This window comes from Erithacus rubecula, assembly GCF_903797595.1.
Source record: "Erithacus rubecula genome assembly, chromosome: 12".
Classification (NCBI taxonomy): domain Eukaryota; kingdom Metazoa; phylum Chordata; class Aves; order Passeriformes; family Muscicapidae; genus Erithacus; species Erithacus rubecula.
In genome coordinates this window covers 19004944-19031697 of record NC_136664.1, presented here as the reverse complement: position 1 = coordinate 19031697, position 26754 = coordinate 19004944, and the positions used below count along the sequence as shown (strand labels likewise).

The 26754-nt window shown below is 41.3% G+C and overlaps 1 protein-coding gene across 1 annotated transcript; it reads left to right on the top strand.

Annotated features, from left to right (window-relative positions):
- Window positions 1-95: 95 nt before the first annotated feature.
- DYNC1LI2 (dynein cytoplasmic 1 light intermediate chain 2) lies at window positions 96-26754 on the top strand. Its single transcript, XM_079316118.1, has 13 exons — window positions 96-216; window positions 832-905; window positions 1310-1426; window positions 7528-7758; window positions 13935-14101; window positions 14429-14522; window positions 15147-15282; window positions 15603-15714; window positions 16315-16374; window positions 17058-17099; window positions 17506-17623; window positions 18603-18719; window positions 23774-26754. The coding sequence occupies exons 1-13, from the start codon at window positions 122-124 to the stop codon at window positions 23878-23880; spliced, it is 1470 nt and encodes a 489-aa protein (XP_079172244.1). The 5' UTR covers window positions 96-121; the 3' UTR covers window positions 23881-26754.

The window sequence follows — 26754 nt, the reverse complement described above, 5'->3', positions numbered from 1 at the left end:
GGGCGGCCGCGGGGCGGAGGGGCCGGCGGGGCCGGCGGCGCGCGCGGGCGGGCGGGCGGGGCGGAGCGGGGCGGGGTCCTCGCGGCCCGGTGAGGTCACTCTTTGTGGCGGCGGCTCCAAGATGGCGCCGGTGCTGGCGGAGAAGAAGCTGCTGGGGCCGGACGGGCCCGGCGGGGCCGAGCTGCCAGGCGAGGAGGACGAGGGGCAGAACCTCTGGTGAGCGCCCGCGGCCCCCGGGGCCTGCACGGCGGGGCGAGCCTGGGCTCCGCCGTGCTGGAGCGCAGCGCGGGCCCTCGGCCGGGTCGGGGCCGCGCTCGGGCCCCGCGGGCGGCGGCAGGGCCGGGAGCAGCGCCGGGAACCCTGCGGGTGCAGGGACGGGAGAGCGGGACTGAGGCAGAGCCGGGGAGCGGGGCCCGGGACCGCAGCTCTGAGGGACATCAAGGGGCCAGCTCCGGCAGAGGCGGTCTCGTAGTTTTCCGGCTTTTATTTCTAAGGAACGCTCTAAAAAATTACCTATAGTGGCAGAAAGGCGTGTATCGAATACAGCAATCGATTGTGATGGGAGTTAGTTGAAAAGTAATGTTCTGTAGTATTGTGGCCTCTTCAAGGGAGGAGAACTTTCAGTGTTGGTGCCTGTGGTTTGCGATGATGAAAGCAGTCTCGGACGGTGGGATGCTCGCTCGGTCCCGAGTGCCGCCGGCCTGTGCTGTGCCCGAGCCCTGCCCGTGCACAGCCCGCATGTGCCGGGCTCTGGCTGCGGATGTGCTGAGCTCATGGTGCTGTCACAGCCCCGTGCCGCGGGATAACGCGGCCGCTCTGCTGCTTCCCCAGGTCCTCCATCCTCAGCGAAGTCTCCACACGTTCCAGATCTAAATTGCCATCGGGCAAGAATATTCTCGTTTTTGGTAAGTAACACGCAATCAGTTAGGTGTTGCTTTGTTGCTTTTTTATTGTAGAAACAAAGTGTATTTCAAACACCGATTGGAGCAAATTGACACATGGGTTCGTTGTAATCGGGTTATGTAATTTGATCTGAGGTCTTGTTTTCGTGCTTATAGATGTACTTTGCCTTTGATTTCCACTGTTATTTTAAGTAATAATAGAGAATAAGATAGTTCTTTATTCTCCTTGTTCTGGTATAAGCCATTGGATTTAGCTGAAATACTTGAAAGAGAACAGCAAATAACTGTGATTCAGAAGTGTACAAGGATGCTTCTCATTAATTAAGCAAGTTGTGAGAAGATCTTTGCTATGAAGGAGAATGTAATTCTGAAGGTGTGTTTTTTTTCCTCTACAAACTTACTGGCAGGTGATGATGGTTCAGGCAAAACCACACTTATGGCTAAAATACAGGGAGCAGAGCATGGCAAGAAAGGAAGAGGACTGGAATACTTGTATCTGAATATTCACGATGAAGACAGAGATGGTAAGTTTGTTTCAAATGCAATCTCTTTCATTAAGTAGCTGCCATGCTATTCTAATAATTGTGGTTTGATGAATGTGTTCTGGGCTACGCCCCAGTAGCTGGTTCAACGTGGTGCTGGGAGTTTTGGAGCTGTGTCCGTTTCTGTGCAGAGACAGGTTTCACAGTCAGTGTCTGTTCTCCCTCCTGCCCTTCTGACAGCCTGACTTGTGCCTGGGCAGGGCAGCTTTGGGCATCTAGTAGAGATCCTGGCACTACTAAAATCCCTGGATATGCCTCCTATCCCTTTGCTGATGGTGACTTTGTAGCAGCTGCAGTGGCGTTGCTGTGGCTACTTTGTGACTAGAGAAAGGGAGGGATAGATCCATGACAATTTCTTGCTCAGCATGGGTTTCCAGCATGGTCTTTGGTGTTTCTTGTAGGGGCTGTATGTGGAATTTTGGTTAGCTATAACAGATGTTTTGTTTTAGTTGACTGAGTGAAGAGCAGAACTTAGTCAGATTTAGTGTGTCTCCTTTTCTCAAGTTGGAGCTGGTCTCTTTGCCCCTTGTCTTTTTGTTGCTGCTGCTGATCTTTTGACTCTACTGTATGGAGGGAGATTATGTCAAGACACCATAAAAGCAGGCCTCATGATCAGATTACTCATATTTTTGGGAAGGTTGGGGACAGGAAGAGATGGGGAGTGAGTTTGTTATCTTTGCTCCTAAATCTGCCTCTGCTGAGCTAATTCTGGGCAACCTCCTTGGGTTGGTTTATCTTTAAAAATGGGGAATGTCAGTCTTCCTGTTCATGACCTCTTCAGAGCTCAGAAGAGGGAAGCAGGGGTGCTGGTTCATCCCTGTTCCAGCGAACAAGCAGACTAGGAAGATCCTATAATGGTGTTTTGAAACTGAAGATGCACTGAAGGCTTGCAGGAGTGATTAAGTGCCATATGTGACTGGTTGTTATGGAGATTGGGCCTGCACTCACGTGGCAAGAAGCTGCCTTTGGATACTAAGTTAGGCACAATGAAATGATGAGTACATTGCCATATCTTCCAGGACCCTCCTTGCAGTTCCTAAAAATCTTTTGGGCTGTAATTGTAAGTGCTGAGCCATTCTTGGCTTCTTCAGGTTCTGGGTGTAAGTGCTTTTCCACACTGTGCTTTTGCACAATCTGCTTTAGTTCTGCACTAAACACTTCAGGGGGGAAAAGCCCCTGTGATTAGGAAGGCTCAGACAGCCTGTGTCATCAGGCCTCTTGCAGCTTCAAAGGAGATGCTATTACAAGCAGAAGAATGTTTTCTGTGCTATTTTTCCTGGTGTTATTTATCAAACCTCAAGTATATCCCTACACTGGAAATATTTTGGGGCTGTTCCTGAATGGCTGAAAGTGATAAATATTTGAAGTGATTAGGAGAGGCCTGTCATAAGAACTCAGGCAGCCTAGCAGGAAAAAAAGAGATCTTTTTGACTGACTACAGGCTCAGCTGGCCAAATCAGGTCTTCGTGCATCCCATAATGGGTGTGTTAGGAGCTAATAATACGTGCCTTTTTCCTTTCTGTCTCATTAGTGTCATCCACAAGCAAAATAAATAGCAAAGTGGGTCAGGACCTCCCAGCAGGCAGAGATAACATTCTTTCTTCTCTAGGACAGGTTTGGATTTGGTTTTTAAACTCTCTGTGTGTTTCAGATGACTGTATGCTCATATACAGACTGGGAAACAAAGCCTTTATAATTGACCCACAGTTCTGGAAGCCATAAAGAAGCTCAGGGTAGGCATTCAGGAGCTCAGGAGCAGATGAGTGGTACTTTAGGGTCTCTGCTTTTTATTAGACTTCAATCTAGCCAAGACCAGATCACAAGGATTTCCAGACGTGTCAGATCAACACTGGTAACTGGAACTCTGCATTGGAGTGAGATGATCTCACTTCTTTCCCAGGTGATAGAAGATTTATTTGCTCTTTTTATCTTATTCTTCTTCACTTCAGATAAGTTTACTCTGTCCAGGAGAAGTATTTTCCTCATAGTGCTGAGTCATTCATTATCTACTTCCCACTTCCCCTTGGAAACTTTAAGGAAAATCTGTGCTGTTTCCTATGCTGTGGCCTCCTGTCCCCCTTCCTCTTCAAGGGGTGTTTGAACCTGGCTGCTCCTCCATCTAAAGTAGAATTTTTCTGAATTGCTGGATGCAATCTTAGTTTACAGTTACTTTCCTCCTAAAGATCAGCTCAGCAATTAAATTGTTGTTTTCAGTTTGTAGGAAAATTAACAAATGCCTAGGAAGCATCTCTGCCTTGCAGGCCCCCTGTGGCTCCCAGAGGTGCCCACAGACTGTGTGGTTTTCCCTGTCCCCTGCTGGTTTCTTGGTAGATGGATGCACATGGGCACTGTGCTGCTCCAGCTGTGCCAGGTGTCACTGTTCAGTGGGGCATGTGGGCTTTGGTCCTCAGGACTCTGGGTCACTTAGAATCTAAGTCTGCTACTGAATCTCTGTCTGAAAAATCTCTTTCCTAGGGAAAAGTTATCTTTTTATTTTAAAGATACATTTTATCACTATCCCAAGTGCTGCCTAGGCTAAAGCATTTACTCAAGAAGAGGTTTGAAGAGACTGAGAAGCAATCCTCAGAGAGAGGATTCTCCTAAATCCTCAGCTGCATTATCCTTGGAGCATAAGGCTGATCTTGCATACATGATACCATGTTCATCTGGATGAGAGCATTTATAGCACTGCCTGCAAACTTAGCTTGAAATATTTTCTGGTCCTGGAGCTCAGGTCCCAGAGTCCTCCATGAGTGGAATTTCTCAGGGGGTGTGGCAAGTTTCAATTTTTTGCCTGTCTTTATGATGGACAGATGTTTTTTGTCTCTACTGGTTAGTCTGCTTTTGAGGATTGAGAATCTGAATTCATAGGAGGTAGAAGAGAAGCTGTGCATAATTTTCCTAAAGAATCTGTGTTTCCAGAGTAGCTTTCAGAGGCCCTTGCAGGGCTGGGGCAGAGTTACAGCGGGGATGTAGAGCAGAACAGGGAGCCAGACTGCATGGCCTGCTCTGAGCTGTGTGTCAGCTGGAGCTACAAGCACCACAGGGACATTTCTGACCTGCCCAGACTGCAGATGCACCTCAGCTGTGCCCAGTGTGCAGCGAAGAAGAGCCGTTCTGGAGTTGCATTCTTACTTGTAACAAAATCAAGCAGTCTTGGGTTTTGCCTCAGGTTTGGACTGGCCTCAGCCATATCTTACGTATATTCCAGCTGAACTGGTTGTTCCAGATTAAGCCAAGTCTTGCTGCTGCACTGGTTTCTAATGGGAAAATTGTCTTTTTTTTTTTTTTTTTTTTTGGCTAGCATCTTTAAAGTTGTTCTCTTTTAAGTTTTCTTCTCTTTTGCTTCTCTTCACAACTTGCGCAAGGGATATCTAATGGCCAGTGATATCTTTTGAATAGAGGCAGATGTAGTTGCAGTTCACAGAATCAACCATGTGCAATAAAATTCATCAAAGCTGGAAAATCTTTTTCAGGACTAAAGGGATAAAGGCATATTGACAGGATTTAGAGATGTAATTTTAGCAGCTTTTGTAATAGCCTGTAATAAGTAGCCCCTGCTTTTCCAACAGGATCTGGTAATTGTTTGCTCTGTTTTTGTATCTTGTGTCATGGCCAGTAAGAAGGGCCCAGTTAACATTCATGACTAAGTAGGAGCTTGATGTGGTGCTGACAAAGCTGAATTTACCATCAAGTCCTTGCCAAATTGTGAGCACCCAGTGCTGTATTTTTAACTGTGTTTTATGTTTTAGCAACTGCATATCACAAGATATTTCTCTGTCTTGTTAGAAAGGAGGAAAACCTTTTCTTTTCATACAATGTTACTTTTTTTTTTTTTTTTGTTTGTTTTTTTTTTTTGCTAAAGTACATTTTAATGTGAGTGCTTCCAGGCTTCCTAGCAGATTGATTTTGAGTGGTAGTTCCAGCTGCATTCCAGTTCCACCTGTATTCTACTTCCAGTCTGCATTCCTCATGTTAAGCAAAACTTAAATCTTTAAGGGGACCAAAAGTGCATAGCAAAGAGTACAATTTTAACCTTAGAAATTGGCTTTAAAACATGACTTAGAAGCAGTGAATTTGGATATTATTAATGTTTGTTACTTGCCAAGGTGTGAAAGTATTTTCTGCAGAGTATTCCCTACAGGAGAATCTATCAGTGCTGAGGAGAGCTGTAAACTTGCATAAACTATGCATAGATTTGCATTAGGTTTTCAAAACTTCATTCATGCTCCAAGGAGACAGTTGTGCATACACACAGTCCCTGTCTATTAATAACCTTTAGCTCATAGAAAGCTCATGGGGTTTCTGTTTACTGGGAGGCTGCTGCTTTAGGGCATGTACACAGAATGTTTCTAGAATGCAGAGTCTTGCACAGATGTTTCATTTACTGTTGTGTAATAGCAAACATGTAAAAGTCTTCACACTGGGTCCTACCTTGCTCTCTGTTTTTCCAGACTTTTCCTAGACCTTCCCTCTGACCTTTTAGGCCTTTGGGACCTTTATATTCAGACCTGCAGTGCATCAGTCCTTTGATGCCCGTGATTGGTGTCCTGGAGCAGGGCGAGGGAGGGGAGCAGTGCTGGGTGTGCACAGTGCATTTCTGAGCTCCACAGGGCTTACCCTCACTGACCACTGGAGGGTGAATTGAGGGGTGCAGCTGGCAGGGAGAGGAGCTATAAGTTCTGTGTGGCTGTTGGCCTGGTTGTGTGAGGCTGATGTTGGAATGTCTTAGGACAGCCTAAGAGAGCTCATAACAAAATACCAAACATAGACTGCCTACATACAGCACCTGGATGAGGTGTCTGAAACCGGGCTCTCAGTAATTTTGTCCAAGGCCTGATTAAACAGGTAGGATGTATATATCTCTCATATTTTCTTCTTCCAGATTTCTTAGCCAAGCTTTTGCCTTTTTCTGGAATCAGGAGGGGTGGATATCCCTTCCTAGAATAAAGTTATGATAGCCATAGTAACTGGATTTATTTTGCAAAGCTGAAAGATTCAGGACACAGGAGTACAGTGAGGCAGGGTAATTATGAAGCTCAGTAGCTGCTTTGAAAATATGGGTTCTGCTGTGGCTGGTTTGCAGATCTGTGTTTCAGGAGTCACATATTGTGTATGTAGTGCAAGAGAGACTTGCTGTTCCCTCTGGATAGCTGTAGTAAAATAGGGAATACTTAGGGAGAGGTACTAGGAAGACTAGAAGATAGAAACATTGGAGTTGCTCCTCTTCAGCATGTTCTGAGGATCATGTCTTTTTTCTGTCTTTCTCTCTCCATGTTACCTGATACATCATTTCTGGAGGAAACTCCTTTTTCAGTTCTTATACTCTTGTCAAGAGTTCAGTTTTGGGGTAAAATGCCAGTGGTCTGACCCAGCTGATCCCCTCTACTCTGCCTTGCATTCCAACAAAGTATCCAGCTACTATCAAAAACACTCGTGGGGGAAACACAAGAGGTGCCATAGCAGGTTGTTTCTCCAGTGCTCATTTTGTCAGGAGCCTGCACAATGAGCTGTTGTTGTCAGTGTGAGTTAAGAGCAGGTGGCACAACCTTGTTGGGAAGGTGGGAAGTTCATCCTGTTTTTGCTCCTCCCACTCCTGTGCTAGAAACTTAAGCTGCTTATTGCTGGTATCTTGTTTGCAGCTTATTTCTGCTGGAAGGTGTCTCAAGTGTGTGAAACCAGCTTATGTGTCTGGGAGACACCAAGGGCAGCGTTCATCCCCTGGTGGGCTGTGGCAGGGCCACCCTTTGGGCCTGCACTTACACATCCCCTGTGTTCTGGGTTCACTGTGCATGTTTCTGGTATGCAGCAATTAAAAACTGTCTTGACAGCTGTCCTGAGTAAAAGCTCAAGAACAGAAATTATTTTTAAAAGAAAAATGTTCTGAACCCAGAAATGAAAGCATTTCTGACTAATGTAGGTATTTACATTGGAACCTGTCCTGTGAACAAGCTGCCAAAGTGTGCTGGTAGTTGGGTCTGCTCCTTCCATTGAACACTGATGCTTTCCCCTGGTCACTCCCAGCCTGGCAAAACAAACTTTGCTTTATTCTACTGGGTTCCAACTGTGCCTTTTCCTTTCAGATCACACTCGCTGCAACGTCTGGATCCTGGATGGAGACTTGTATCACAAAGGGCTGCTGAAGTTTGCAGTTTCTGCTGAATCCCTGCAAGACACCATCGTGGTCTTTGTTGCAGATATGTCTAGACCTTGGACTGTTATGGAGTCTTTACAGAAATGGGCCAGTGTCTTGCAAGAACACATTGATAAGATGAAAATTCCTCCAGAAGAGATGAGGCACATGGAGCAGAAATGTAAGTCTTTGCATCCATACATTGCTGTTGGTTTTTTAATTAGCTCTCACAACTATTGATGGATTTCTTTGGGTCAGTGTTTTGAGAGTGGGTTGCATAAGAATTACTATTAAGTTGTGATTGCAACTCTAATTCAAATGGACTGTGTTAAGCTTTAAAGCAACTCTTCCAGTTTTGCTGTGCTGACAAAACGTCAGGTGAACTACTGTCTAGATCCTGGACAATAATGAGATTTTGATAATTTGCTTTTTGAAAAGGGAAATTTGGGAAAAAAAAACCTCAATAAAATGTCAGGTTCACTTTTTAAAAGACAGTGACAAAATTCAGTGATGAAGTGAGCTGTGTGCTCTGCCGTGATATCTCAGCCAGGTCGCATTCCCATACTGTTCTTGTCTTACAGAAGGTCTCTCTGCCCTTGTTTTTCTGGTGGCTGAGGCTGTGAACCTGGTGCAGTTAATTGTGTCTCACTACAGCCATTCCTACCCTGTGACTTCAGGAATGTTGTATAAATTAACCTTCTTTCCTGGCATATCCATGGCAGGAAAGAATCTAGCGCTGGCAGGCAGTCATTGTTGCAGTATTGGATCGTGCAGCTGCTTTCCTAAAGTAGTGTTGAATGTTTATTGAGATTTTTTTTCTGTTTTCATATTGAATTACTCCAAAATAAATTCCCTTAGTGGAAAAGACCTTAGCAACTTCCAGTCCTTTCAGATGAAGTGGATTCAGGCTGATCCTTTGTGGTTGCTTTGTGGTTGCTTTTGCTCCAGGCTGGTGGATCTCTGTGCTGGAGTGTGGAATGCTTGTAAATATGATCTGGTAGTTTCTTGAGTTCCTTTTAGGGAGCAGTGTGATGTGTTTGACCTGTGAGCACTCAGGTGTATTTGTGTAGCTGATAATCCTTTCTGAATGTTAAATAATATATTCCCAGAAGCTTTGTGCCTACAGCATACCAGCTGGAGTTTCAGCTTAATGATTGAAACCACCTGGGTTTGATCATCAGGTTACATTTAGACAAAAAGCAAAATGAGAGTTTTTAGGGGAAAACAGCTGGGGGGTTTTATGTTTGTCAGAGATTTTTTGGGAATGGGAAATGGAAAGGCAGTTCTAGTATAAAAATCCCAATTTGCATGTTTCTGAGACTCAGCAAATGTTATGGCAATCCAAATAAAGGGGGAGTTTATGCACTTAAATTTTCCTTTTGAAAATAGAAGCTTTTCTGCCTTCCCTTCAGAGTGCAGTCTGTGAAGGAACTGTGGCAAAGCTTGAGTGCCCTGTCTGAGGAGCAAGGCTTTCCAATAGTGATGTCTTAGAGAATTCTAAATTGAAGTATCACAGAAACTCCTGGTTTGTTCTGAGCTCTCCTGGAGTCAAGGGAAGGGGAGCTGGGAGAGTGGCTGAGTTCCGCCATGCCTGGCTCTGGTGCCATCCCCTGGCTCAACTGTGGCACACAGGGCCCTGGTGTCTTCAAATTTCCATCTCCTGTTCTCAGGCCCTGTGCAGGACCCTTGTGTCACCTGCACACATCTCTGGCTTCTTGCAGATTGTCCCTAGGGCCAGCTCTGTGCTCAGAACTTTGGCCACCATGCCTGTAATTCTCTTAGCAGTCCATGCTGAGGAAAGGCCCATTGTAACTGTGTCAGGGTAAGGCACTGGGCTGGGTAGAGCACCCGTGCCTGGTGGCTGCCTTGGGACTGCTGCCCATCCTAAAGCTACACAGCAAAGCTCTCCTTACTGAAATCCTGCTGCCTGTGCCTCCTGGGGTAGGCTGCCACTTAGAAAATGAAGTCACTGGGTTGCAGCAGCCCAAGTAGTTAAAAACAGGGTAATAAAGTGCACATGAGGGCAGTTATAACACAGAAATGGAGTGCAGAGTGGAGGGGTGTGCTGAACTGAAGCTCCCTGCAGCACAAGACCATGTGGATGGACGTGTTTCCTGACTTCACCTGCAGAGTATTCCCTCACTCCTGCTCTTCCATCCCAAGCTCAATGTGCACAGTGCTTTCCCTGGCTGTCACTCAGCACCCTGGGGTAACACTGCCCAGTCCTGCCCCACTGGCATCCACTGGAAGTGATGCAAGGTTGTTCCTTCTCCATTGCTAAGGTCCTAAGAGTTTCCAGAGATGCCTTTGTTGGCTCACCCCTGTCAGTGCAGGAGGACTTTGGACTGCTTGTTTCTGCTGGCAGGGTTTGGGAGGCCTTCCTGCACTCAGCCCTTGCTCCTGTGTTTGCTGCTTGAGATTCTGACTCTTGGCTTGCCTGGCTGGGTGAGAAACTTCCCTTTGGAGTTAGAGAACTTCCAGAACGGGCAGCAGGACACACATGGAAGCAGCAGGCTGCCTTCTTGGGAATGTACCCAGAGCATTGCCTGCCTCTACTCAGTCTCATCACTGAGTGCTCTGGGGGTTCTTTGCTAAGAGCTTGGCTAATGTCAGCTGTGCCCATTTAATTCAGGCTCAGTTGAGATAAATCATTTAAATAACACATATTTGAATAATTATTTCAGGGAAGACGTGAATGTTGCCTCCCTATTTAAAACAGCAGAACAGATAAGGTGGCTGTCAGGAATCAAGAACTGCAGAAAAGAGGTGTACTGGTAAAATAGCAATTACACCAATGACCTCTGGGGTGTTTGAAGATGAAGAATTGAAACACAATAACATGTTTTTGCAAATTGTGTACTGTTCCATTCAAGCTGAATTAATTTGAGATTGTGTACCTTTTTGCTTTTTTTATCTAACATAGAGCTGAAATATTTCTTAAGTTAAAAGATGAAAAAAAAATTTATACAGGTATCTTTTGTCTAGGAATTCTTTTCTCAAGATAACATTTTTAATGATCAATAAAGATGGGGCACAAAGAAGCTAGAAGTGATTGTGAAACTTTAAAGAGTATAAATATGGAATGATTGTCTCAGAGAAATATTCTTCATTTTTCTCATTCTGCCGTTCAGGGCCTTTGGGATTTATCCCTTAAGTTGTAGCATTTGCCTGCATTTCCACATTGCAGTTCAAGAGCACTCCAAGCCTGAGCATGTTACTGTTACTGGAACAACCAAACCTAATAATTGTGCATTACTGTCTCAGTGGTGCTTGCAGTCGATGCATGTCCTGAGTGATGCAGCAGTTTTTGGTGGAGTTAACCTTGCAGTGCCTCCTGTGACCAACAGCAACAAGAACAAAACAGTTTGCTGGAACCTGGCTTTCATTTGCTGTGTTCTGTGCAAAACTCTAAAGAGCCACAAGTTTGGTAGATAAATCAGCACACTGTAGTGGAGGTGTGATTTTAATGACACATCATCACCTGGTGAGAATTCTTTTAACATAACAGGCCATGCTGAGTATTCAACCTTAATGATGGGTGGCAGAATATTACAGATTTCCAGAGGAACTATTGTTTTCCTGGCTTCCTATTTTATGTGCATCATCTTAGGGGTATTTCCTGTTGAAAAACCTTAAACCAAAGTAATTTCTGCTACTTCTTAACAAAGATAAGAGTTGTTTTCCATACTATATGGAAGATGATTCCTCAATTAGAACTGTGTGGAGGAGATTGTTTCTAGTGATCTAGGAATACTAAGGAAAAATAAAAGATTTTATGAGCTGGTGCACAACTTTATATCCATTAGAAACCTGAGAGTGGAGTTCAAATGAGACATAGCTATGGGAGGTAAGAAAGAGTATGAAATTGCTGCATGTCAAGGAAAAGTTTTAACTGCAGTGAGCTGCTTTATTACCTTGTGAGAGTGCAGTTTGTTCATCAGGACATCTCACAGTGCCTGGAGTTCAGGTTCACTTGGATTTAACAGGACTCAATTCTGAAGGGATGGGGGTTGAGTGGAAGCCTGGAGCAGTGTTTAAGAGCCTGTTGCTGACAGGCACCACTCACACTTGTTCCTGAGTTAAGGTGCTGTCTGTGTGCTCAGGTGCTGTGGTCAGAGTTTCTCTCTCTGGCTGTACCTCCTGTAACTCAGCAGTTGTTTGTTCAGAGCTGCCTCTGTTGGCCCCAGTGTTGTGTCCCATTGCTGTGTGTGGCAGGGATCAATGCCAGGCCATGTGCATCCCTGGGAATCCACAAGAGCTCAGCTCACACCAAAGGGTTTTCTCCCTCTGTGTGAGAGGTGTGGCTTTGGTGCTGTGCTGGGTCCTGCTGACTCTTGGAGAGAGGTGGAGATGGGAGTTGTGGCTCTCTGGGATCATGCCCTTCATTCCCATTCAGCAGAAATTCATGAGGATGAAGCCATCAGACTTCTGAAATTTCTATGTCACATTTGCTCTTATCTACATTTCTAAAATTCTTAGAGCATCTTGTGTTTTCTCATGTTGTTGAGTGTTACTCTTTTCAGAAGAGGCCTTTTTTCCTCAAACTTGAAGGGGTTTATGCTCCCAAGTATCTCAGCAAAGGAAAGGTTATTTTGCTTTGATATGAACAAAGCCCAGGAAAGGAATCCTGTCTGATTATAATACTGTGGTAAATTGAGAGCTCTATTGTCAAATAAGTCAGAGAGGCTCATCTGAACCATTGCATGCTGATGTTATGCAGATGGTGTTCTTTAAACTGCTCTAATACACTTGGCCTCAATAGTAAATAGTAATGGGAAAGCTAATAAAGTGAAGAGGTACTTAAAAAAACTCCTTTTCTAGTTAAATGTTTTTGGTGAGATAATAAACAAATGGATGAAGTATGATAAAGTTTTGATTTGCTGTAGCTAACTAAGAAACAGTCCTGGAGGAAGCATCCTTTGGAGCACTGCTGTGTCCTCTCCACAAGAAGGCACTGCCTCCCCATGTTAAAAGCAACTGCATTTCATTTTCCTTTTTTTGTATTTCCTTGCACCCTGGCATATATTGAATTGGTGATTGGAAATCTTATGGTCTGTATTAAGTTTGAGGTTTTTAGGATTTTCTCAGGAATGGAGCTCTCTTCCACAAGAATCACACAATTTTGTATGTCAGCTAAACATTATAGATTGTGCAGCTTTAAACAGAAGAGTTTTCTGATTTGTTCTTCCTCTCACACACACATACCATTGCAGGAATGGTTCCTGTTTTGAAAAGGTACCATGAACTCTTATTGCAAGGTTTGTATAGGAAACTTCCCTGAGGTTTTGCCACTTGCTAAAGCTCAGGAGGCTGCATTACATTGCAGCTCCTTCCCTGGCACACGGAGGGTGTTCTGAGCAGCCTCTCTGTGTGCCTGGGCTGGGCACTGGTGGCTTTTCCCAGTTTTCCTCACTGTCCCTACAGTCACTCTGCTCCCACTGCTTCTAAAATAAAGGAACCTTTGTGGGAGCAGACCATGCAGTTTGTTTGGCTCTTTCCATGAGGATTCCTCATGGCTGAGTGAGGAGTAGGAGAGCCCTGTGCCTCGGGGCAGTGTGTGCCTGGAGCAGCCACAGCCAGGACACAGATTTAGCTGGTCTGTGGCTTTGGGCTTGAATAAAAAACATTAAAGTGTAGATAGCAGCCCAGATTTGATAAATTATGTGTGGGCTCACAGTGCATTTCCAAAATAGCCTTAATACTGTTAGTATTCAGGATTATTGGAACACTCACTGTTGCCATAAAATTAAAATACTGAAAACATAAAAGCCATCAAGTTTTCCCTGGACCCTACTGTAGTTTTCCAGAATAAAACCGAGTCTCTTCAGGTAGCCTGCAGATGCCCTTGAGTCTGTGTTTATGCAGGTTTTATATTTCTATAGGTTTTATATTTCTAGCATTGGATGCCTGCAAAAGAAATATAAAGCAATAGGAACAAAAGCAATACTTTGTAAGAAAAAGTGTCTGTTTCAGGTAGGTGTTTTCTGTGTACATTTACATTTTCACCATGCTTTATTCCACAATAGGTACAAATTGCAGGGTATAGGCTGTGTTGCTAAACCACATTTATGTTTTCTGTTTTCAACTGCCCTATAATGAAACATTAAGGAATACACATTTGTACATACTGTAACCCTTATGAGAATTGTGATTATTTATAATGGCTCCAGATGCCACTTGATTTAGCTTCCTGTAAGTTTTGATGGAGGAGTGTCCTGTTGGAAAGGGCAACAAGGCTTAGCTTGCATTGAGTTCTCATGAAAAAAAAGCCCTCGAGATTAGTTAGTTGTGGATTAATTATGGTTTAAAAAGAGCTAGCTCCTTTGTTGCAGCCTAAGAATCTCTCTCTTTTAATAGTTATAAAGGAGTTTCAGGAGTATGTAGAACCTGAAGAAGGCTACCAAGGATCACCTCAGAGGAGAGGCCCCTCGTCAGGCCAGGAGGATGAACATGTTTCCCTGCCCCTCGGAGACAACGTGCTGACTCACAACCTGGGCATTCCTGTGCTCGTGGTGTGCACAAAAGTGAGCCTCTGCTTCTCTTTGCTGCTAGCAAGGGTTTCAGTACTTCTCTCTTAAGGCATGCTTTCTACAGACATGCAAGATGAATTCTGGATTAACAGAGGAGGGATTTGTTTTACAAGTGAGCTTCTGCCATCAACATCAATTTTTACTTTTATGGAATAGTAATAACTTTATCAATTAGTTATTTAGCATTTCATTTATTTGTGCTATTTTAGAACCAAAGACTCAAATTAAATGTGATGGGAGTGTATAAGATTAAGGAAGGTTTTAAGATGTGCTGGGATTAATTGGCTGGGTTTTTCTGGTTTCTTTTCCTGCCTTTGCCAGTGTGATGCAGTGAGTGTCTTGGAGAAGGAGCACGACTACAGGGAAGAACACTTTGACTTCATTCAGTCACACATCCGCAGATTCTGCTTACAGTGTATCCTTTTCTGTGCTGAGGAGATTGCCTCTAATCTGGAAGCAAGAAGAGAGGTTTTCATGTTGAATTGCACATAACATTAATCCAAGAAACTGCTCTGCAAGATAGCTTGGTATTTAGTTATTGGTTAGGGTATGTGCTACACATACCTAACCTTAAGTAGGTATGTGTAGCATTTGCTTTTTTTGAAATATAGACAGATGTGTGAAATATTTTATAGTTTTTGAATTGCACATGGGATTTGGACCTTTTGTTCCTTTACAAAAGATTGGTCACATTTTGTGAAGTGTTCTTTCTTGGTTTTCCTCTTAGAATTTGCAATTTCCATGTAAGCCTGAGATCTCATCTGTGTCTTAAATTTTTGACTTTTTCCAAGTGAGGTAGGATACAATTACCATGTAAGCCTGGGAGGATGGATAACTTTTGTGTATGTCAAAGAAAAGTGCCATAAGCCTTGCCCTGCTGTACCCCATCCACCCCTGGATATTAAATGTCTCGAGTTTTGCCTTGAGCTACTGCTCAAAGTTCCATCTAGTAGCTATAAATCTATTAGCTTCTGTTTTGAAATTCTTGTTATAATTTAGAAACTGTATCTTACCTAATTTTCCTTAACTAGAAACCCAGATGGGGCTGCCTTGATTTATACATCAGTTAAGGAGGAGAAGAACCTTGACCTGTTGTATAAGTACATTGTACATAAAACCTACGGTTTCCAGTTTACCACGCCTGCCTTAGTGGTAGAGAAGGATGCAGTTTTTATGTGAGTCACTGGGACGAGCAGCACAGTGTCAGAGGGGCTTTATTAAGCACTGCACTGCATGCAACATGGATATAAAAATAAATGCAATGGTTTGTTCTTCAAAAGCTTACTGTGCAAGTCTTGTGGAATCTCAAATTTAAACACCAACTTAGGTGCATATTACTCGACTCAGACTGTACCATTCCAGTTTTTGTATCCTTGCAATTTAGCTGAGAAATGGGGATGATGTGTAAGAAAATTGCCTTATTGAAGTAGAGAGCAGTAAATAAATGGTCTCTGTAGAAGCTGCAGAAGAGGCAAAACTTTATTCTTTTTTACAGACCTGCTGGTTGGGACAATGAGAAAAAAATTGCCATTTTACATGAAAACTTCACTACGGTAAAGCCAGAAGATGCATATGAGGACTTCATTGTAAAACCTCCCGTAAGAAAGGTAAAAAGGGATTATTTTTTTCCCCAACAAATAAGTAGAGTTTGCTTGAATGGCTGCTAGGGACTGTTAACATTGAAGAACTCCAAATATAAATGTAACTCTTTTTTAAAATCAAAATATGTGAAACATCAAGCTTTCATTTATTAGTTATTTAAAATACTACAAGCAAACCCAGAAATTCACCTTATTGAATGAAAGGCAGTCCAGGAATAGCTATTTTACATTTAACATTTTTGCATGTGGTGCAGTAACACACCCAGAAAATGGAAAATTCTCTTGTAGGACATCTCAAGTCTTTGAAGAGATGCTTATGAGATCAATATCCAAACTTAAAAAGAGGAATATGGCTACTTACCAAGTGCTCATCTATAGAACAGTGCTCACAGACTGGCATCTCTGGATGCTCCAATGTTTTTTATTTTCCAGTACTTTTTAATGGTAACTTCTTTAATGTTGCTATTATTTTAAATGTGAAAGAACAGTTAAAAAATCCTATGCACAATAATCTTGCCTCTCTTTTCCTTTTGATCACCAAAGTATAAAAACCAGTTATGGTAATTTCAGTTTTTAGTTATAACAACAAAATGTTCTGTTCAACAGTTAGTCCATGACAAAGAGCTGGCAGCAGAAGATGAGCAAGTATTTCTTATGAAGCAGCAGGTAAGAATGGAAGGATGAAAATAAGTCCTTACTATGTAAGATTTCACTTTAATTTCTCCCTTGTTATTGCCTTTAGTTTTTCATTCCTTGTTTAAATCACCAGGTAGCTGTTTCTCACTTTGAAAATTCAGATGTAATTGTGAAGTAAGACTTTATTCTAAAAAATGCAAGTAGGAAATATGGTCGTTTATCTTGGCAAGTTGAAGGGAAGATATGCTGAGAATAGAAAGAATTTACATGTCAAAGGAGAAGAGGAAGAAAAGACTTTTGTATTTCACCACAGAAATACAACAGTTGTATAAATACTTTTAAAACTTAACATCTGAGCATTGCAGTTCCTTACTGCCAGAGGCTTGAAAAACTTTAGTGTGTCAAATTTGGCTGTGTTGTAACTTGTTATTTTCTTTATTACTCTGTAGTTTAAAAAATATAACAATACTTCCCTATCCAGGTGATTATAAATGTCCTGGAGGTTACAGACTGAGCTGTGTGTGGTTCTGGCTTTTGAGTTCTGGGCTGGCTGTGTCCAATCCAAAGGCCCAGATCTTATTTACTCCTTGCAGTCAGTCCTTTTCCTAATCAGGAAAAGATCAAATAAATGTGTGGTTACTCAGTTTCGCTGTATTTTATTCCTCTGTATTCTTTGAAATATATTTAATATGCTTAATATGTTGTTTTTGCAGTCATTCCTTGCCAAACAGCCAGCAACGCCTACAAGAGCATCAGTAAGTAGATCCAAGGAAAAGAGTAGGAGGTGTTTTGTTTCCCTCAAGGGAAAAGGGAATGATTCTAACCTGCAGAGGTGCATTTTTTATATTTAAATGTAACCTACATAATCTCCCCAAACTGCAGAAAGAAAATAAATAATGAGGCAATATTTTAAAATGCTGCTTATAAATTCGTTGTGGATACATTGGATTGTTAAACTGAAGATTTCCTGCAGTGATTCAGCCTTTCCTGTAGTAGAGGCACATCCCCATAATAACTGATGTTTTGGGTGCTTCTTTGTTTTCTTTCTCCAGTGTGCATCACTATAGTGCCAACAGAAAGGCTGAAAAAATATGTGATTTAAACTTGCTGTATGTAACTAATCCTTTGTAGTTCTGATTTGTGTGATTTGGACTTTTTAAGGAATCTCCTGCACGAGGCCCTGCAGGATCCCCAAGAACTCAAGGCAGAGCTGGTCCCGCCAATGTCCCCAGTGCCTCACCAATCACATCAGTTAAGAAACCAGATCCAAATATTAAAAGTATGGATGAGCATTTTACTTTTCTATCATGTGTTATTTCTCTTACAGTCAATCCTCTTCTGTAGAAAGATTTGGCAATGTATTCACTAATGGTGTAGTTAGTTTAATAAGAGAAATGCATTTATGATGTAACTTTGGATTGATTGTTTTTATTTTCTGTTTATTTATATGAGTTGGAATAGAGTTCTGTTGCTGCCAAGTAGTCAGACAAAAGTCAAATGCATCCTAATTTCTTTAAATTGCATCAATACATTTATTATGCATCAGTTGGATTATTAGGCTGCTCTAAACTACAAATAGTTTTATACTTCATATCACTTATTATGAAATCCACAGTGAACCTTGTTCCACTAAATCCTTTCTGGGATGTCATTTGCTATAGCAGATGGAGTCACTTGGAAATGAGATCTTTGCCTGAGATGCAGCTCTGTGGTATTGAGGGGTTTCTTCCCCCTCTGGGCATTAAGAAGGTCTGCAGGGCCAGTGTTGTTTTTTGTTGTGCACTGCAGGACCATGCCTCACTTCCAGATGGTCAAATACCATTCTGGGTGCTGTCTCATTGCTGAATTGCCAAGTTTTGATTTGTTAAGAGCAGTGTGGCATGAAAGGCTGCACTAGATCATCTGTGCAGGTTGTTGATGGGCTTACCAGTCTTTGAATTTCATGTCTGTACTTAATAATCTTGCTCTTGGCTTTTACATTTATTTAATACTTAAAAACATGCAAATATTTAGATTAAAATTTCATTACACCCCCATCACTCTAAAAAAGCAGATATATGTATTAGAATATGCATTCAGCCATTTCTGCCTAGATCAAGGTATGCAAAGGACTGGGGTATTCAAACTGAACAAGGACAGACTTTCTCAGAGCTGAGGTTTATTTCCTTGATTAGCAAGAGATTTGTATGCATGTGAAAACAAGTTATAATTTACCAGCTCTAAGTGTTCTGTGTGATCTGTATTTTTTTTTCCTTTAGATAATGCTGCAAGTGAAGGTGTCTTGGCTAGTTTCTTTAACAGTCTCTTGAGCAAAAAGACTGGCTCTCCTGGAAGTCCTGGTGCTGGAGGAGTGCAAAGTACAGCCAAGAAATCAGGTATTAGACTGGTTATTGTAGCTTGTTTTTAGTAATTTATTTGGCTCCTTGCTCCATGGGTATGTCTCTTACACTGCTGAGGAAAGTGACAGACCTCGACAGATGACAGTACCAAAAAAGTCTCTAAAAGAAGAACTAAGTTACTGCAACTTCACAACTCTAGGGCTTCTGTTAAGCCTGATAAAACTTCATTCTTCGAGTAAAGTTGCCATGCTGGGATTTTAGTGCCATTTGGGGCTTGATCCTGTGCTGAAAGTGCTGATTTCTTTTTCACCCTCAGAATTCCTTCCTTTCTTTTCTTGATGCTTTGCTGTTGCAAAGGAGATGCAGTTTTCTGGGTTTGGACTGGAGTTAGCAGTGAAACTATTGAAATCTCTCCAGAGTTCAAGCAGAAATGAATTACTGCTTGTGACAGCTAGAAGTTGTTCCCTCATTAAGTATTTAGTATTTTATTGCTATCCAACACAGCTAATAACACTGACAGATGGGTGCCTTCTGTGAGTGCTGTAACTGCACTGTGGGAGATCCTTGCTGATAAATAATGCAGTAGGCCAGTGAAAATGAAAGAAACTTGTCAGTGGTTGGTACCAACCCAGACCTTGGTGGTGCACAATGCATTGTCCACCTGACAGATGGAATTTACTGCTTTGATTCTTTGACTGTTTCTGTTGTGGGCATTAATGGTGATGCCAAACCCACAGTTTCTCATGCTGAGAGGGGAAGGTAAGGCCCAGACAATCTGAACTGGAAATGAGAAATATCTGCTGCCAGCCACACTGATGGTTCTGTCAGTCAGAGAGCCAAGGCAGTTGGAGTCTGGGTAATTTTTAGTTTCTTTTTAACTGGGAAGGTTTATATATGACATTTCATGTTCTGAAAGCTCAAAAATTACTAGGATTGGATTTAGAGCAAGTTAGGTGTGGTTTTTTGTATGTTTTATTTCAGCATGATGAATTCTTTAAATTTTTCTTTATTAAATTTATGTCTTATGGAGATAACAACAACAGGGATTTGTATTATAAATTATTTCCATAATACTGAACTAATTTTTTGTAATCCAGAATGCCCTCTTCAGTTAAACACTGAAAGGTGTCCCCTGCTTCATCAAATGAAGCCTTATGTTTTACTCACCACAAGGTCAAAGTAACTTTCAATAGAAATGGAACTAGAAATACTGTTAGGTGTTATTTCATCCATGCATTTTATCTGAAGCAAAGTCAGAGAGTACCTGGCTAGTGATTAAAAAGCAAACAAATGCAGAAATAAAAGCTGGAATGTCACCTCTCCAGGAAGCCTGTTCCTGTACCTAATTTCTCTTTGTTCTCTTGCCCAGTGTTTCTGAATCCCAGGACTCTTGGTCTTGTTTGAGAGGCAGTGGAGCTCAGTGTAGCCCCTTTGTGTTTGCAGCAGTGTTGGGGTTTGAAAGCTGTTCCCCTTTGACTTATGTGTGGCCTGCAAGAACAGATCTGTGTGCAGGCTGTGTTGTTTGGCTGTGACAGTTCTGTACCCCTGGCACTCTGCTCACCTTGTTTGCTTTGTGCTCAGGAACAGCTGGGGGTGGCAGACAAGGCTCTGCCTGCCCTGAGAAGGGGTGAACTGATCTGTGCTACATATGTGTTCTGTTCACATCTCTCAGGGGCACACAGGGCTGTTTTCTTCTGTGTGACACTGAGCAGGATTTTCTGTAACAATTCAGCCAGTTTATTACATTTTCTGCCTCCCGGTAGGAGGGTTTCTAGTATGTGTCAAATTCCCTCCTTGTCTCAAAAGCTTGTGTGTTTGCTTTATCATTGTTTTCCATTTTATCATCATGCATTGCTTTGGTAATTGATGTAACTAACTTTTTCCTCCAGTCCTCTCTTTCCAAATTCTTTGTTGGCTTTTCAGGCACACTTACTTACATATCTGTTCTCTTCAACATCTGGACAGGGTAGATTGCTGAATAAAAGTACTGACCAGTGCTGTGGATAACTAATGGATAATTTTATTAATTAAAATACACTGATTTTCTCTGAAATATCAAAGCTTTTTTTTTTTTAAGTTGATTTTTGTGAAGGTGATGTAAGATGTGATATCCACCACTTCTCCCTTCTCCACAGGACCTGTTATCCTTTCATAGAAGTGTGGGTGGCTTGTCAGAACTTGTCGCGACAGCCCCTGTTGGTTGTTGTGCTGGTCAGCTGTTCTAAGCACCTAAAACATAACTGCAATTTCTGGAAAAACTGCTAAACTAGTCTGTAATGGGCTGTACTCTTTCCTCTTTCAGTCTTCCAGAATATTTTGTCCCTTCCAGGACTTTTCGAAGATTACAAGCTTTCTTTGCTTTTTTTTTTTTTTTCCTTGTGTCAGCATAAACTTCTAATTAGAATAGATAATTTCTCTCCTGAAACATGTAGAGACAGCAATCATACATCCTTCCTTAACTTCCTTGATTTTGATAGACTAAATTAGACAAGTTCTCTTCTAGTTTCCTGCTAGAGGTTGAGCTCTGTTTTCCCCACTAGTTTCTTCATTAGTTCCCATAATTGGCTTATTCTTGTCCTGAACATGAATGATCAGAATATTGTACTCAGCTCTGCAGATGTACCTCATTGTAGTGCCTGCTGCAGCAGTTCTCTTTCTTGGGTGAAAGTGCTTCTCCTGAATGATCTCAAGGTTGGCTTTTCTTGGGTGCATGGGGTTGGCAGCTCCCATGCCTTTCTTGACTTTGGGAACAGAGCAGCTGGCTTTCACTCACATGAGAAGGTGCCTGTTCTTGTCACCTGCTGTGCTCACACCTTACATGAACCAGTGTAAGATTAAACTGTGCTGGGAAGGTTAGGGCTCCTCCTGCTGCTCTGAAAAGCTCTTGTTTGGTTTGTGAGGGACCTGGTGCTGGTGAGAACAGAAGAGATGACGTGTTCCTTTGTGAAAGAGTTGAACAGAACATCTTGGATAAAGCATTATTTCCAGCAGCATCCTCTGTGCGAGTAAATGTGCTAAAATTATCTTTGTAGGCATTTTAAATGTCTAAACTGTTAAAAGAGCCCAATGTTTTCAGAAGATTGATGACAAAAATATTTAGCTTTAAAGAGACCATCTGTTTCTCTCATAGCTAGGAATAACCTGAGGTTGAAATGCTGAGATTCTGTCCCAGGATGAGAATGACATTTTTGGTGTCAATCAGCCTTATTGATGGATTGATTTCTGCTGTGGTAAATCTTATCTGAGAGAAATCTCTCCTCTGGGTAGTTTTGTGTCCATTTTTCCTGCTGTGCAGTGCTTCTTGTTTGCCTTTGTTTCTGGACTCTCTTTGATATCTAGACCATGATATTTCAAAAAACTTCAATTGGCTATTTCTGTGATGGATTATTTTGCTACATCTGAACTTCTATAGTCACACAGTTATTTCATTTATATTCACAGGAAGATTCTTGCAAATCCTAAGGCTGCCTTCCCCTCTCTATTCCTAGAGGATAAAGAACTCAGATTCCCTGCTTTCACCCTGATCTAGCAAGAGGAATTAATTGCACCGAACTGGGGGCATGTAATTGTCCAGAACACATCTCACTGAATGAGGCTATCACTCCTTGACAAATTTGTAGGAAAACTGAAAGCAAGTGTCACTCTCATTCATAATTGAGGGGAAACTTATTTCCTTAAAAATAGCTCCTTGTATTTCTTCTCTTTTGGAAGGTGTTTCCCATGGTGGTAAAGGGGAGTGTGTTCCCCTGCATTGGGAGAGTTTCCTGTCCATATGGGGTATTTGTAGGACACTGCTTGGGGTTATTTTGGAACCCTAAGGAGCCAGTTCATCCAGCATAAAAACCAGGTTTTGTTTAGATCTGCTCTTGTTTAAGTGAGGATTTTGTGTGTCCTTTATTGCTTTAGGGTTTAGGCTTTTTTTAATTCCCAGGTGCCATTAGTAGTCTGCATGTAAAGTGTTTTGTATTTTAAGTTATATTACAGTACATTAATTAATGTACTAATTTCTAAATTTTGCTTAAATACTCCTGCTCTGAGTAGATGCTGTATAGAGTGCTGTGGCTTATTACTGGTGCTTAGGTCTAAAATCTTCCTAGTGATTAAATGTAACCTTTTAACTTGGTTATGTCTTCGTACTTTGGAAAAAAACACTTGAATCTCTAAGAGTCAGATCTTGCCTTCTTAATGTTTTCAGCATGTACCCTGGAAAAAATCCACCTAATATTTCACACACATTTGAGCTGGAAAACAGATGCTTGTTAAATTCTTTGGCTATGTAAGGAAGCTGTACATGGTTATATAATCTACTTTTTGTCTAAAAATATAGCTTTTTAATCTTAAATGCTTGTATGCTCCATGCATTAGGATATATTGTTCCAATTTTGGTGATGAATTTGTCTGTGGGTTTATAATTTTCAGAAACACTGAAGTAAGCTGATGGTTCAGTTATGGAATTGTTAAAAAGTTTTGAATCTAATATAGAAATGTAAGATATGCCTTTCCATGAAATACTTCAGTGTGTCTGGTTCCAATTGAAGAAGTCCTTTGAAATGACTGCTTGGAGATATTACATGAATATCCAATTCCTGTCCCCTTTTTAAGGGATGCATATATGAGAGTTCTTCCTGTTGGTTGTTTCATACTCAAATGCAGTGAATACAAGTGTGACCCAATAAAAGGGATTTTTTTTTTAGCAGGTGTCCTATATACCTTGTGCTTAAAAGTTGGTTTTAAATAAAGTTCTTGCTATCAATGCTAACAATAGAATTGTATATGGTTGATTTTTATGGAAAATTCTAAATATGGTTATTTTTAAATGTTAATTGCTATAAACATACCACTGGTGGTGTTGTGCTTTTTGCTGCTTTGTAGTTGAGCATTTAATCTCTTTAAAGTGAATCAAACCTGAGTATCAGGTTTTACACAAAGAATACCCTGCATTATGCCAAGCTCTGTGGCCTTGGGAAGGTGGCAAAATAATGAGAAATAAATAATATATTGTCATGTAAAGGTGATTTATTGAACTCTTGTACTTCTTGGTTATAACATTTCATTGAGACTGGATTGCTTTGTGTTCTTTTTCTCTGCAGGACAAAAGACAGTTTTGGCAAACGCTCAGGAGGAGCTGGACAGGATCACCCGCAAGCCTGACTCCATGGTAACAACAAACTCTCCTCCAACAGAGAACGAGGCTTGATAAGGCAGAACAATGCAGATGTAAATGACCAAATAACTATGTATAGTGATCTGATAAGACCAGGAATTTTCTGCTATGGCAGATGCTATCAGTTTTCTCGGGGCAGGGGAAATGAACTTACTACATCATTGCCTTGTCCCAGTAAAAAGTGCACATTCAGGAAGTTTGCATATAAAATCCCTCTGTATAAGATAACCATTTAGAGTTTATATAGGGCAATTCTTTTTGTTTGGAGGTAAAGCAGGTGCAGCTGCATTCCTGTTGTGAAGAACACAGAGAAGCAAAATGGAGAATTCTCTTAAAAGTACTACTGACTGCACAGGAGGCAAGAAAGAGAACTCAAACCTCTTTCAGAGTTACTGGAATTGGCTACTTGTATGTTTGCAATGCATTATATTCTTGGAGTGGTGGTGGTGGAACAGCATTAACTGGGGGAAGAAAGCCCAGGTGGGGAATGGAACCCTAAAAGGGGAAACGGATTTGGGACAGCGAGAAACCAGAATGTTGGATTGACTGGAGAGGAGCAATGTTGTCAAATCCTGTGTTTCACAGGGGGTAAATAGTCACTGTTTTTAAAAGACTACTTTACATTGGAGAATTCCAGGCCAAACACTAAGAACCATGGGAATTTATTCTTGTTATAAATCTTGTTTTAGTTTTTAAAGAAGTCTTAAGAGTGTGGATGCCCTTTCTGGTGTAGCTGACAAAGGGAGAAACTAAACTTGTTTAGCTCCAAGTGCCTGGCACAGTATGTGATGTGTCTTTAGAAGGTGCTTGAACTTATTGTGCACTGTAGTACAAACAGTCACTGTTTGGTTTTGTTTGAAAAACAGTAGTTTGGCAATTTGTATTTAATTTTAAATCCTGTTTTCTGATAGCTTCTGCCTTTTTTATGCCAAGAGGCTGGCCTATGAAGAATGTTGGGTGATGGATCATGTTCCCATAATGAAATGTGCTACAGAACACTCAGTATTTTTCTTTCTTACTTTTTTTGTAACTAAATATTAGCTACCAAGCTGAAATGGATTCCTGCCTTACACCTATGGAGGTTTTAAAAAAAAGCTTTCAAGACCCTAGTTCCAACCACATCTGCTGCAGGTGCAGCCAACTTCAATCCTGAAAGTAACCTAAAAAGTATGAATGTGTATACGACGGACATCGTGGAGAAGGTTTTTTGTGTGTTCTTTCATGTAGCATTTCATTTGGAAAGATGGGTTGTGGTTGTCCCTGTTGCTCTAAGGGAGCCCTGTCCATGGTCACATAAACCCTCATTCTGTACAAACACAACTGCAGTGGTTACTGAAATGGCACTTTGATTTTATACACAGTATGCTTGTTTTACATGGACACACTACCAGAAATTAAAAATACCAAGCATATTCTGTGCTCTTAATGCTGAAGGGAAAAACCACAATTTGAATTATACAGAGTTTACTTTTTATTGATATGAACTTGTTGTACTAAATCTGATGTCTGGATATAACTTCCCTAATATATATTGTTACTTAAATACACAGAATTAGACTGACCACTAACACAATGCTGGGTGTTAACCTCAACTCCTATGTTACAGCAAGAGGCTGTTCGTGCAAGCCTGTCTAGACATCTAGAAAGCTAAGAGTATTTACTTGCCTCTTTGACAAACATTAACATAAGTATGTTACTTGTGCCAGGATTTTTTGTTGAAAATACTCTATTTTTTTTTTTTTTTTACTTTTTTTTTTTTTTTTTTTTTTACTTTTTTAAGAAATGGTATGACCTGAAGTTATACAGTTGTCTAGATAACAGTTAGACTAAGACTGTGGCAGGCTGATGGTGATGTGGATGTACTTCCTGGTGTAACATGTGCCAGTTGCAAGTTACCACACCAGAAGAAATTACACACTGTCCTTCTGACACTGAGAAGTGAGATTGGAGACTAAACTATCAAAAATCAGACAGGAAAACTGAAGTGTGTGACTGTAATGGCATAGTTTGAAAACCTCGGTCTGAAAATGCCTTTTTTGTCATCTAACCTGATAAGCACTTTTCTAGCAATACGGCTAAACTTACAACTGAAGTATTTTCCAGATGTATAAAAATGTTGAGTATACTAAAATTGATAAAAACTGTTACTGTGTGATAACTTACCAGCTTTGCAGAAAGACAAAACAGGGACAGAGTTCCAGTTTCTAATTGCAAGTGAATGCTCCTAGTTTACTGAAGAGGTGTAAGTAATGTAGCATTCTGTGGGTGCCAAAGTCTGCTGGCTTTGGTGAGCTGCACAGTTGTTATTCTGGTGTCTTCAAGCATTGGAACCAAAGGCCAAATGCAAACAGCCTTTACATTTTCAAGTGAAACTTCATTTTATTTGCAGATACACTTGTATGGTAGACTGTTTAAACTATTATATGCCTATATTTATATGCATTATAGTGACTGCATCTACTGTTCATGTTTAAACTAAGAAAATAAAAGATGAAAGCATTCAACTTGAAGCAAATAGAAAACTTTAAAGATTGGCCCTCCATAAAAATGCTGTGGTTATGCTGCTTGATTTTAAGTTTGCACTTTTTTTATTGGCATTTTAAAAAAACCTGTTTAAACTGAACAGAATTTCGTATTTTATTTAATTTAACTACGTTGAAAGTGACTGCTCTGTACATCGTGAACTTAACAATATACATGCTGTAAATGAAAGTTCACTGTCCTGTATACTAAGTTTATTGGTTTTTCTTCCAACTTACAATTAGGACTGCAAATGTATGAAACAAACCTTAGTCCAGTTGTATGGCTTTAACCAGGTGCAGTATGCAGTCATGTGGAACCTTGCTTTCTAGTGCTGGCAAAACGAGGACGTCTTTAATTACTGGCTTCAATAAACATGAATCCAGA

Excerpts from the sequence above, each read along its gene's own strand:
- DYNC1LI2 (XM_079316118.1), top strand. The coding sequence starts at position 122 with ATGGCGCCGGTGCTGGCGGAGAAGAAGCTGCTGGGGCCGGACGGGCCC. Across the intron at positions 217-831 it reads GACGAGGGGCAGAACCTCTG|GTCCTCCATCCTCAGCGAAG; the intron begins GTGAGCGCCCGC and ends CTGCTTCCCCAG. Across the intron at positions 17,100-17,505 it reads CAACGCCTACAAGAGCATCA|GAATCTCCTGCACGAGGCCC; the intron begins GTAAGTAGATCC and ends GGACTTTTTAAG.